This window comes from Xiphias gladius, chromosome 4 (assembly GCF_016859285.1).
Source record: "Xiphias gladius isolate SHS-SW01 ecotype Sanya breed wild chromosome 4, ASM1685928v1, whole genome shotgun sequence".
In the NCBI taxonomy this organism is placed as follows: Eukaryota; Metazoa; Chordata; class Actinopteri; order Istiophoriformes; family Xiphiidae; genus Xiphias; species Xiphias gladius.
Genome location: NC_053403.1, coordinates 200,355 through 214,398, shown reverse-complemented (window position 1 = coordinate 214,398; position 14,044 = coordinate 200,355). Strand labels below are relative to the sequence as shown.

At 41.0% G+C, this 14,044-nt stretch overlaps 1 protein-coding gene across 2 annotated transcripts in view; it reads left to right on the top strand.

The window, feature by feature from the left end:
• cdc42bpb (CDC42 binding protein kinase beta (DMPK-like)) overlaps window positions 1-14,044 on the top strand; it is a 48,724-nt gene that overhangs the window by 1,158 nt on the left and 33,522 nt on the right. For both annotated transcript variants that reach the window (XM_040124512.1, XM_040124513.1), the window contains exon 2: window positions 8,259-8,350. In XM_040124512.1, the coding sequence (XP_039980446.1) occupies window positions 8,259-8,350 (92 nt within the window). The remainder of the gene's footprint in view (window positions 1-8,258; window positions 8,351-14,044) is intronic.

Below are 14,044 nucleotides of genomic sequence, written 5' to 3'. Positions count from 1 at the left end.
CTTGAGGGGTTCCAGTGGGCTCCAGGGAAAGTCAAGGTTCCTTGAGAGTTTCATGACATGTCAGGGAGGTTCAGGGGTCCTCGAGAAAGCTTGAAAAAGTTTTCAAGGGGCCCCAGGGAGGTTTATGACACCTTGCAAGAAGTCTCAGGAAGATCCAAGGGTCCCTGAAAGGGCTTGTAAGGGGTTCCAGGTGGTCCTTGTTAGGGTTCTAAAGAATTCTAAGAGGTTCTTACATTGCCCCAGGGGTCCATGGGAGGTTCTAAACGGTTCCCCCGGGAGGATTTGGGGACGTTCAGTTTTTAAGAACTAGGTTAAAGTTGAACATACAAGGTTTCCAGGGTACGCATGAGTACTTGAATGGGATACAGGGTCCTTGTTGTCTCAAAGGGGGCTTCAGAGTCCTTGAGGGGTCTCCTGTGTCTCTGCTTGTTTTGGGAAGTTTGTTAGGTCTTTGACGAGGGTTTTTGAGAAAGTTTCAGGTGTTTAAGGGATTGTGGGTTCATTGTGGACCTGTACCGGTCTTTGTAATGGATCAAAGTTTTCTATAGGGGCTACATGCGATTTTAAAAGTTTTCCAGTGTATTGTAAGGTGTTTCCAGGACTCTGTTAGTCGCCTGTAGTAATGTGAACAGGTGAGTCTGAGGGTTTATGTTCACAGGAAAAAGATCAATACGTTGATTAGAATATCCTCTCATTTCTGTCTCTGTTCTGTAGAACTTGACCGGCTGCAGCAGCAAACACTGGCCAGTTTGGCCCAGTTTTGCCCACTTTGTCCTGAATCAGATTGTTCCTATTAAACACAGTTTGTCCTGGCCTGGTCTGGCCTGGTTGCAGCAACTGTTAGACTCTGATTTCTGACTCTGACTGATCACTAAGTGATGGGATGTATTGATTACTGATAACTGCCGACTATAAACTGATTATTGATAATGTGAATTCATACCCACTTACACTTCCTCTAATCACAGTTTTCAATGAATAAATAGTTTAGCACTGATCAGATTAATCAGAGAATATTTATGGCGATAAATAACATCTAACCAAGTATTCAATCAAGCAGTCAGCCTGCAGTCAAGTTCAAGAGTCCAGAAAATGTGACTGGTCAGACTGGGGCTGGACAATGTGATCAAAGTAAGTGGCAGGGGTTAATAAGGAGACTTTCTGCTAGATGCTATAATATGGCAGATGTCTGAACAAAAAAAGTTTAATATCTCATTTTGTTGGAATCAATACTTTGGACAGCAAAGGTTTGCAGATCAATAACACGAGTCAGCTGATAAATGATCATTAAGATTGATCACCCAGCAACTCATCAACTAATGATTGCAGCTGTAAAACTGATTCTAGATCGTATCGTCCTGGTCACGACAGATGCTAGTTTAAACCAGTGTTTCCAGCCTTGGAGTCGGAACCCTCCAGAGGGTCTCAGGGTGAATGTGAGAGGACACAAGCTGATCAACAGGAAAGAAAATTTCACATGATACACAAAGTTTTACTTTATTTTTCAGACTCTTCTCAGAAGTTTTATTTTAAACAGTTGACTGTCTGAATGAAGCAATCAGAGGAGACGCCTGCCAGCAGCTCAGAGACTGGTTTCACCTGAGGTGTATTCACCTGCAGGTTGAAGGTGTGTTTGAAAAAAGTCAGTGTGTTTTGATGTGAGTGCAGGTGGATCAGCATCTCTTTTATTAAGAAATCAATAAAAGAATTTGATCATTAAACACCAAATGAAAATGCCTTTCCAGACCTTGTTTCCTGCTCGCAGCTTTAGGCTCAGTTGAAGGTAAAATCCTTCATAAGAAGCTTGTTAAGTGTAAGAGAATCGTAAGTGAAGACCATTAGAGACAACCTCAGATTCACGAGTGGCTGCTGCTTGCTTAAGGAGGAACCAAAGCTTTTTTGTTCTTATTCATTTTTAACTCAGATTACCTCCACAACTGATTTTTGCAACTGACCGTGAGTTTGTGTTGTCCTCGTCCTCCTCTCCATCTCCTCTGATATCTTAAGCTCTTCCGGCTGAAAATTTCCTGATGGTAAATTTTCTGCTTCGTATCAGCCGTTTTCTTTATATTTCTAGTTCATATGTTGTTTGTCACGTGTTGGTATCCAGCAGCTCCGATACAGAAGGGACTAACGACGTTCACAACACATGAGCTGCAGATTCACGACACGTATAGGAAGCTTTATGTCCGGTTCAGTGCGAGTCTCAGTGTAACGTCTGCCTCCAGCAGAAGGTAAATCACAGTTTAACCCTCTCTAAAGAAGCACACTGAGCTTCATTTCCACACCGAACTATTCCAAGCAGAAAAGGTCTTGTTGTGCCCTTTACAGCGCTCTGATGGATGTGTTTACCTGCACAGGTTGGTTCAGTGTGTTCAGCAGGCGGCGTGACGAAGATCTTAACTCTGTCAGCTTGCTCTGAAGTCCTGCTGTTCACACAAGTCAACAACCCTTTGAGCTTCTAACATCACCAGGTGAAACCTTGAGTCTGGACTCAGCAGCTCTTTAATGGTTTTTATGTCTGTCGCTAGAGACCAGAGCACTGAGTGCTTACTGCAAACTGTCAGCAGGAGACTGTGTCAGACCAGTTTACACAAAGATTCATACTGGTTTGAAACCATCAAACCTTTTTCAGTCTGAATCTGTAGAAAGTAAAAACCCGCTGCTGTGTCTGATCCACCTGTACAGTTGTTGGATGTAAACCCCGTATGTACAGGTGACAGGTGTAAGTCAGACAGGTTGGACAGCTCACTGATTGACAAGTGAGAACAAATGAAGGAAACATGAAACACTCCTCCCTCATTAACAGACTGATCTCATACAGGAGGGGTCAGGCAGTAGATGTGGATGGTTATTAGAGTGAAATAATACCAGGTGTGGACAAGATGCAGGACTGTTGTAGGCGGGCGGGCAGGGCTGCACTCGCACTGGTGTGGCAGTGAAAACACTTGGGCCATATTTTATCTCTGAGGATCGAGGGGCTGCAGCTGCACAAGTAAAAACGACACTGAAAATAACATTAATTTTGATATTAATTCTACTTCATCGTTCAGTGAATATCAACTACATAAATATCTGATGTTTTGCACCTGAAGGTGAACTGGTTGTTGCTACAGGTCAAAGAGTCTGACGGGTCACAGAATCAGGTGTAACACCAGCGGTAGGCTGAGGCAGAGCACTCGTCCTCCTCAGGTTATCAGAAATGGCGATTTCCTACTTTAACATGTTGGACAGTAGATACATGTTTAAACAAAGGACTCGTCGTTCCTCCTGTAAATGACATTTCACAGTTGTGACTTTAGGACGTTTCAGCTGGTCGGCTATAAGAACCTTCCTTAAATAAAAATTTTATGGCTTCTGTTATTTAATTCCATCAGTGGGATGTTAGAGGGTTTGGAGTGAAACTATATTAAGGGTGTATATGAACAGACTGCTGCATCTGAAACAACCTAATACATCATCCACATCATGGTCCGCAACACACCGATTCACAGCTTCAGGTGAAGCTATAGCTAACTTCAGCGCTAACCCTGTCACTACACTCAGCTGCTGCTAAACTAAACTCAGGAGCTTTGCTTGGCTCTCCATTTTTTTTGTAATGTCCTGTGTTGCGTCGACTGAGGCTGAAGTGTGTCCACAAGACCGACACGACGTCTCTTTGTGTAACAGCTCATTCTCATCTGCAACTCCAGCTGTATTTCTACAACATCTAAGTCAGACTGGACACATGTAATTAGATCATTTCAACCTGCTTGTGGAACAGAGCTGAACCCTGACTGGCGTGAAGAAGGGAATTTATAAACGTATTAATATGACTAAAATTAGTTAGTCGTACTGTCGGTGTCTGACATTTTATAGACCAAATGACTAATTGATTAACTGAGAAACTAATCAACAGATTAATCGATAATGAAAATAATTATTTTTCAGCCCTTAATTCCCCAGCCCTGTGTGTTCACACTGTAAAGGGGTCATTGACACCTGCTGAGATGTGATCAGAGTGATCCTGATCACCTCCAGATGTGGACTGACTGATCTGAGCTCAGTCTAATGTCAGTTTGTTCTTCTGCGTTTACACATTAATCAACAGGACTTTTTCTTGCTGCAGATCTTAATTTAATGCCATTTGTAAGTGGGGGTATGTGAGGAAGTCTCCAAAAGACAGAATCTGAATTTGAGGAGGGTTCCAAGGTGTCCTGGGATTGGAGGAAGTCTTGTCTCTCAGGGTTTTATCAGTCAGCTTCAGTTCTTCAGTTCAGCCTCTCAGGAGGAACTGAAACTGGTGTTAAATCTAAAAGGGAAACTGCTTCTCAGATGTGGTTTTTATGGTGGTTTTTAATCAGGTTTGTAGTGATAGCTTCCTGCTCTGCTGCTACATCTGAATGATGAACTTAGAGACTGGGGAGTTGAAAGGGTTTTTTTTTTGTCTCCTTGTGTTTATTGGACAGGAGAAGGACAGAGATGACAGGAGACATTCAGTTCATTAGTCCACCAACCGAAAATTAACGAGTAACTGTTTTGATAATCATTTAATCATTTGTCACTTTTCAAGCAAAAATGCCGGAATATGTCAGTGTTCAGTTTTTTTTTTTCAGTCTCACTAAAACTGGATGTCATTGTATTCTAGGCAGAATAGACTATAAAAAACAATCAGGCTGCAAGAAATTTCAACGTGTTCTATTTTTTTGACTTTTGATAGACCAAATGATTCATCAGTTGATTGAGGAATAATCAGCAGATCAATTGATAATCAAAAAAATACAAATGTCACCAGCTGGACTCAAATTTGGGACAGAATGATGGCCCGCATCTTAAACCATTAGACCACTTGGACCCCTCTGAGCTGAACTGTGTCAGAGACACTTCTTGTGCTTAAAGGCGGACATGTTGTAGACATGTCTCCAGACCTACAAAGACCTACTCACATATGTCAGTTTCCACTGCTGAAAATGTGATATATTTATTCAAAGTAGAAACTTTTCCTGCTGTCTGTCTGTATTAACTGTGTCTGAATCTGTCTGTATGTAACTATAACTGGCTGTCTGTATCTGTAACTGTCTGTCTTTAAGTGTCTGTCTCTCAGCCTTTTTATGCAGCTCTACGGACCATCAGGAGCAGTCTGGACCAATGTCACAGCCACAGACATAGACACACAGACACAGATAGAGACAGGCGGACAGACTCGGTCAAACAGACAAAGACAGAAAAAGACAGACAGATGCAGACACACACGGACAGAGACAGACAGACACGGTCAAACATAAGGTCAGACACAATCAGGCATATACAGAGTGACAAGGTCAGACAGACAGACAGGCACAGACAGACAGACAGACACAGACAGACAGATTTATAGTAAATACACTCACTCAGTCCTGCCATACTGTTAAACTGTTGAGGACAAAAACACAGAGGAGCTTAAAGTTTATTTCTGTCGTGTTCTGGCTCAAGGACACTTCAGCATATGGGGCAGTTGGTCGAGTTCCCTTTCAAACTCTGCCATTTAGGAATCCCTGTATTTACAGATTCATGTCATTCTTGATACGATGAACCAGTTGTTTGTTGGTAAGCATTTCTGACAACCAGTGTGGTTTTATCATCTGATAGGCCTGTGGTCAGATTGTATGTTTAAGTTATTCTTTCTGTCCTGTTTGTGAAAACGAGGTCAATTAGAGATTTACTTTTCGTTGTTATTCTTGTTGGTCTATCAATCAGTTGTTGAATCAGTTGAATTTTGTCATGTTTGTTCTCAGTTTCCATTTAGTCCTTGTCCAGCCAGTTGATATCGTTATCCCCAAGCACAATACCTTCTGAAAAATTATTACATATTGCAAAGTTTTTCAATTATTCACAAGCGTCTTTTAAACAGAGATCCTGCTATATTGCCTTTAAGAAGACCCCTCATTATGCTTGTTTACACTGAACCAAGCAATGCCGGCATAGCGTCGCCCCCTAGTGAGGATTTTAGACAGCATGCCTATGTTCCAGAATCAGAGGCGTGACGTGTAACACAACAACGTCATAAGTGTCCCACTGTGCTGGCTGTCCCTTTGACACAGCCGTTAATCTTGCTCTGTGACTACCTCTGGTGCCGGCATAACATGCCCCCCCCCCAATTCCGTGTTCTTACATTTCTATACAGAACCGCGAGGTGAAATAAAGGCGCAACATTTCCGCCATGAACGGGCGGTATGAAAGGGTCAATAAAAGCATACATCGTGTGAAGGTGGGTTGTACAAAACAACATTGAATTTCATTCAGGGTGAAAAAACAATATTCAGTCATAAGCAAGATTACAGTCCAGTTGTATTTCTGTGCATCTAAAATTCTCTCTAATGTATAACAAAACTCCTCCTCCTCTCCCTATTGCTCTGTTTTTCCTAGAACAGGGTTTATCCCAGAGTATTTATTAAGTTTGAAGGTATGCCACAGTTTAGCCAGCTCTTAGGAAGACAGAAAATCCAGGTTAGAGTCAATAAGCAGGTTTTGTATTTGGTCAGTTTTAGGTAGTATATTTTGGATATTTAGGTGTCCACCAAGTATGTCTTTGTTTTATCATTTTGCGGTTCATGTGTGTTCCATTGTAGACCTTCGCAGATCTTAGAAGTTTGGTCTTCATTCAGAATTGTACCAGTATGATCATCAAATGAGTTCCAATGGGCGGAATGCCCTCTAGCTGTCTATTGCAACGTGTGTAGGTCCCTGGACTCAACCCATGCTCATCGGTATCGTTCTGCACGCTAGATCGCGGTTGGTTGCTGAAGCCATTCCAGATCCCCATGGGCACCGCGCGGCGTGGCCCACCTCTTCGGCAAGAGGCCATGCAGAGCATCACCCACAGCCCCGACACCACGACACTTACAGGCATATTCGTTATGTTATTCACGTGTCGTGGAGAGAATGGGAGATTGACAGTTGGCGTGACTGGCTTTAACTGCGAGGAGTCTGCATTTTGAAACAACGCTCTCTGCACTGGAGAAGAACATGGGGCATCCGGGTTGCTTATGGTCAATTGTGGAATCGGGCCAGGGTTTAGATGAACATTGCCCGATAAAAACAGTAGAAAGAACACAATCTTAGCTGTTCTCCAACTTGCCTCTCGTTGGTGTGTCTCATCCAGATTCAGCAGCAAAGACTCGTCTTTGAGCAGGAAGGAAAAAATAGCAATATAGCCATGTCCATAGAAGTCGGTCCTTGATTTTGCAGAAAGTACGCCCACTGGATCTTTGATGTAGCATCAGACCTTGCAGCCAGATTCTGTGCAGGGGCCCTCTGCAGCATTGCAAGTATACACCAGGGATATCAACAACAATAGGCCATAGAGGAAGTATGTACAAACCTTGCCACCTTTGTGTTTTTTTTTTGTCGTATTTTTTTGGATCGGACTTTGAATTCTTGCTTATCCCACGGAAATATTTGATCAGCTGGTAGATAGAAATTAAAATGGTTACAAGGGCTAAAGTTTGGAGTTGAGTGAAGCCTGCCAAACCACTCATTCGTCCTGCTGTCGCCATCTTGAGTGCAGTGTGCGCTCAAGTGCAGCTCTCATTCCTTCTGTTAGTGACTGTGTTAGTGTGTGTGTTGGTGTGTGTGACCCAGATAAAAATGAGCCAAGAGCAGATAAATAAAAGATGAATGAAGAGCTGACAGTCTGCAGGGTCCTAGTGCCCACTGCTCATCATCAGCTCAGAAACTAGTATAGTGTCCTCCGTCTGTATTTCAATAATATTTCTATCATGCCTTTTCATTATTGCCCGGTGTAAGAGATGGATTCAATACGATTCTATTAATTGTACTACTTGTATTGATGCTCTTCAGGTCATTTGATTCTTGTATGTGAAATATATATAGAGAAGAAAGACATAAATGACATGGAAATGATATCTTCATATCCCTGTCTGTGGTTCCTACAGCACCGACAGAAGAACTGACCTTAGAAATACAAACAGTCTAAACTCAGGTCTACCCTTCAGTATAATACTCCTCTGCATCTTTCGAATAATTTTTTAGTTTCTGTTGAATATTTCTGTAGTACAGACAGTATTTCTTCTTTATAATAGTTCAGTAATATCTCTATAAAATATCTACAATCTCGATAGTGTTGGTAATTTTGTCTCTATGTTGAAACTGAAATATTTCTATAACATCTATAATATCTATATATATCACTGTATTTTTATAATATCTCTATAATATTTCTATAATATTCCTATACTATCTATATTATCAACAGTGTATTTCTAATTTTCTCTCCTCAGTGAAACCGTTCACCACCACAGTGAAGGACATGCGGCTGCACAGGGATGACTTTGAGATGCTGAAGGTGATTGGACGAGGAGCTTTTGGAGAGGTAAGACTTTCTGTTGACCTCTAACTCCCCACCCCCTTCACCTGATAGAAAGTTTGCTTGTTAACTTTGCTCCCACAATCCGTTCATCTGCCAAGAGTTAAACCAGTGTTCAGTTTCCTGCCTTCTGTGATCACCTCGCTGTGTTTTAATGCAGCTCAATTCAACATACAGTTGTTCTCATTTACAAATTTTTCTCTTTTTGTTACCATACACTGAACCAGGATCAGAAACCACTACGTGTTAACCAGCAGTCATTCCCAAATCGTTGCCGCTGAGAATATCAGTATTTTATTTCCTGCCAGCAGCTCTGCTGTGCTCAGACATATGCACATTTAAACTGATGGATCACAGAGAAAGTTAGAGAGGACTAATGGTTGTCTACTTCACTTCACTTCACTGTCACACAGATCCGACCCTCCCTGAGCCGCTACAGGTTGGTTTAGTGAAGTCTCAAACAACTGAAACACTGACTCACTTTAACATCTACACACTGAGACGCTTAAACGGTTACACACTGAAACACTGAGACGCTTTAGAATCTACACCATGAAACACCGAGACGCTTTAACGTTTACACACTGAGTCGCTTTAACGGTTACACACTGAAACACTGAGACGCTTTAACATCTACACCATGAAACACTGAGACGCTTTAACGTTTACACACTGAGACGCTGAGTCGCTTTAACATTTATAATCTGAGTCGCTTTAACATTTATAATCTGAGTCGCTTTAACATCTACACACTGTGGTGCTTTACCAATTGCACACTGAAACGCTTTTAACATTTACACACACAGGGTGAAAAAAACAACACTCTCCTCAGTAAAGACAGGAAGTTGTCCAGAAAGCAGCTCAGCTTCCAGTAAAACACAGGACGTAAAGCCTGAACAGGAAGCTCTGATTAACAGACTTTTCCTTCTTTCCGTCTGAATCCAAACGTCTTCCTCCAGACGAGAGAACAAGCTTATTCATAACAGTGTCGTCTATTATTACGAGTTAAAACTATTTATACTCTCCAGTCAAATACAAAGCAGCCTGGTCTGATGGAAAAAAACAGTGGATTTCACTGAGGCTAAGCTGCATCAACAAGGCTTAATATCATATTTTATATTATTTATTTTTTTAAATTGATGATATCTGGGTCAGTTGTTATTTTATTGAAATACTACCTTGTGAAGGAGCGTCTCAGCAGTGGTGGAGGAAGTCCTGATAGGTATAGCTGAAACAGTTAATTGATCAACCACAAAATATTTGGCAACTATTTTGATATTCAGTAATCGTTTTCAGGCAAAAATGATTTTAAAAATGTAAAACGATCTCAAATGTGCGGATTTTCTGCCCTTGTTTTATATCACAATAAAGTGAATATATTTATTGGTCAGAAAATCCAAGGCATCTGAAGATGTCCTTGGATTTTGAGAAGTTGTGATGAGCATTTTTTTAAATTTACTATTGATTGAGAAACTAGTCGGCAGGTAAATTGATAATTAAAAGAATCATTACTTGCAGCATTACTCAGACCCTTTACTCAGTAAAAATATTAAGGCCACTCTGTAAAAATACTGTTACAAGTCCTGAATTTAAAGTTTGACTTGAGTAAAAAGTACACAAGTATTATCAACAAACTGTAGTGAAAGTATGAAAAGTAAAAGACGTTGGGCCCAAAGGCCAATTTCAAAGTGTTGTATTATTATACATGTCATATTATTGGTACATTAACACATAAGCAGCTTTTGCCACTGTCACCAAGTGTCTGTAAATATAACTATAAAGAGTCCGGTCTAGATCTGCTCCATGGGAAATGGGCCCTGAGATAACGTCTGTTATGATTTGATGCTGTATAAATAAAACTGACTTGACTCTAATGTCACAGCTGGTTAAGGTGGAAATGTGTTTTGTTTCTGCGCTGAGTTGAATCACTTACACAGATTCGATAAGAAATTTAAAAGGATTGAACCTGTCACTATTGTAGACTCCTTCCCACCAGCAACTGGACTGGTGTGGAGCAGCAGACTGTGGTGCATCGTGGAGGGTGGACAAGCTGAAGAGGTCTCACTCTGTGTCAGGGCACTTTAGATCAGACCAGTATCCCAGAATGCATTTCACGTTTGCCAGCGGTGATGGTTGAGGTTTTGAGCCAGACAGTGAGAGTTTAGATTTCCAACGTGAGCTCAGTTTATTAAATTAATGTCTGAGACGTGAGGACCGACTGATCTCAGCAGCTAACAGCCTGACTGTTGACTCCTGAGAGGAGCTTTCACTCAGCGACCATGGTCATCCTCCTGCGGAAGGCATTGTGATGTCTCCAAAGAGTCTTCATCTAATTCCTCTCAGGAGATAAAGTTTGGTGTCAAACTGTGAATCTGCTATTTGTTTAATATTTTTATTGGGCAGTTTCTGTAAAGCTTTTAGACTTGCAGATGTTCACACATCAACATATTTACATCAACATCTGTACAGATACATGAACAGTGGTAGAGTGGGCTGTGGTATTACAGGTAGGCTTAGTTCTTAGTCTACAGGTTAGATCACAGGTGGATCTTTTATCTCTCAGTCTGAGCTTATTTTCTTCTTCAACTGTCATTGGAGCTTTGAGTTAAGATGATTGTGTCACTGTACAGGTGAAGACAGATACATGTGTGTACAGACAGGTACAGGTGTGTTTACCCGTGTGTACGGGTGGGTACACGTTCGTGTACAGCTGTGTTTACAGGTGATTACAGTCAGGTACAGATGTGTGTACGGTTGTGTGTACAGGTGTGTACAATCATCTACAGTCAGGTACAGATGTGTGTACCGTTGTGTGTATAGGTGTGTTTACAGGTGAGTACAGCTGTGACCAGATGTGCACAGTCAGGTACAGGTGTGTTTACAGGTTGTCACAGATGAGTACAAGTGAGCTAAAGCTGAGCTGACGTCTCTCTAGGGAATCTGATTTTCCTCCTGTCCTTGAGAGCTTGGACTCCACAGACTGCCAGGTCCTCGACTGTGAACTCTGTAGACTCCTGTGTTTCTAACACCTGTGTGTTACCTGTGGACAGACCTGTCCTTACGACAAACTTCATAAACTTTATTGAAACAGACGCAGCAAGTTTGCATCAACTAACAACAAGACGACTAGTTAGAGCCATCACAAACTGATCAGATTGTTTTGATCAAATGATGGTTTCACTCATTTTTTAAAAACAAAGATACCAAAACTTTTTCTCTCAGTAAAACTCTTTGGGTTTTCGACATAAAAAGACATTTGAAGACGTCAACAAGGACTTTGGGAAATTATAACGGGCATTTTTCATTATTATATAGATTAAGACAAATTAATTAATAGGATAATCAGCAGTTGAGTCAATAATGAAAAAGTTGCAGCTGCACAAGGAGTGGATACAAGGAGACCAGAGGCAGAAATGTGGTCAAAATGAAGTAAAAACCTGTTTGGTCATAGATGAAATGTTTTAACACAGATAACTGGCTCAGAACAGTTTGACTGCCTGCTTGTAAATTTAGGTCAAAATAACAAATAACCCAGTATATGAGCTACAGCTCCTGTCATATTCAGTGAATCACAAACTGATGGCAGATAAAATCAGAATTAAGCATTGACGGTCAGGGTTTCTGCAGCTCTTAAAAACTCTGAATTCAGCTCTGTCAAGAAGAATCCTGAGAGGGTATTAAAACGTCTTGAATTTCATCGACGAAGGTCTAAATATTTTCTCTGCTTTAGGCTGGCCAGTTATAAAATGTTTTGTTTTTTTACTGTTCCAGACCTCTGATGTTATGTAAAATTAAAATTAATCAGCGCACCTTAAATTAATGGGCTTTTAATTGGTTGATCCAACCATTCATTCATCAGTTTTCTGCTCCCTCAGGTTCCAGTCCTGTTTATACTTAATAACGTCATTAATTAATAATTAATCTATATACAGCGGGGATGTACTGACAGAAATGTCATATAAAATTAATAAAATCATGCATTTGGTGAATAATTTTACTTACTGGTTTTTATTCATCTTCCATATTCTTATGCCAGTATGACTGTGAACATGTCTTAAATGTCATTCTCTATGGTGTTAAAGTCTTTAACTTACTGAACCTGCAGAAAGCCTGAAACTAAAAAGTGAGTTTTCATCTTCCTGTTTTTAATCACATTCTCTCTTTGCACATAAAACCCCTGAGTGGAAACAACAGTCTTCTTGTGTTCGGTGTAACAGTATTTGTTTGGATAAAGCCAAAGTGAATCAGACTGAGTGAATAAACGCTCAAGTACATGAAGTATGAAGAGAGGAAACCATCAGATCTGTGTGGAGCCACGGGGAGACTGGAACCTTCCTCACATTAACACATGAAACCAGCAGAAATGTCAGATTTCCATCATGTTCTCCACATGGTTTTCCATCGTCTGAGCTCTGACTTCAACTCTTTTAATGACCTCATATCGCTGTGTCTGCTTCTTCTGTGGCGGTTTAATGGTAGTGACTGGAGAATTAGATCCACCAGCTGTTAATTCACATTTTATCTTAATGATTTTCTGGAAATTCAGTTAAAGTGTGGATCAAACCTGGCAACAGATTTTGAATTCAGTCTCTGTGTCAGCATCAGTCTGTTAGCTCCTGTCAATCATTAAAATGACTCTACCTTTAGTTTGATAATAGCTACAGTTAAAGTCCACATGTGGAGGTAGAGATGAAGTTCAGTAGCATTTATGGAATTTGAATTGAGTTCAGAATAGGTACTTGTCCTTTTCAAGTTATCAGAAATTTATTACTTTAAAATGTTGGGACAGTAGATAAATGTTAAAACGACTGTGGGAAGATTCAGCCGGTCGGCCATATTTGTTAGTAACAACAGTGTTGCTGATGTATCACACGTTTGTTTACATCATCAGCCTTTTTTTTTTTTTTTTTAATTGATGCCTGTAGTGTCAGAGAGGCAGCAGAGACTAAACAGAACATGAGTGAAAGATTCATTGGCCCAAGAGCTTAATAACTCTAGGTATTTTACCATCATGGAACTGGATCCTAAATGGAGCCAGCTATCAGAACCATCCCTATGTGGAGATAAACACTGAGTCAGCAGCTGTGACTGATGAGCGGACGTGGCAGAAGAAACTCTGAATATTGTGACGAAGACATTTTAGTTGTGACAACAGAGCATCAGTGAGGTCCAACCTGATGCTAGCTGATGAGGTCTGGCCTGAGTGGGATCAGGTTGAGGTCAGGGCTCCACGCAGACTAGTTAGCATTAGCCACTAGCTACATCCCAGCAATGTGATGATGTAAGCAGCAGCTGCACAATGTAGCCCAGATCCACATCAGATCCACATCATCTGGACCACATCTGATCTACATCTGTACAGAGACTCATACAGTATAGAGAGTGTGTGTGGGGGCTTGAATTGTTATCTTTGTGAGAACCAATTTCAGTTTGAACCCATCATAGTGAGGCTATGGCTGCATTGTGGGGACATGTTGGTCGGTCCTCAATACTTCAGAGGACTGTTTGAAGGTAGGGTTAAGGTGAGGGGATGCGTTACAGTGCATTCAGAAAGTATTCAGACCCCTTCAATTTTTTCACACTTTGTCTCTCCTCAGTGAAAGACACATGAAAGCCACTTGGAGTTTGCAAAAAAAACACCTAAAGGACTCTCAGAGTGTGAGAAACAAGATTCTCTGCTCTGGTGAACCCAAGGTTGAA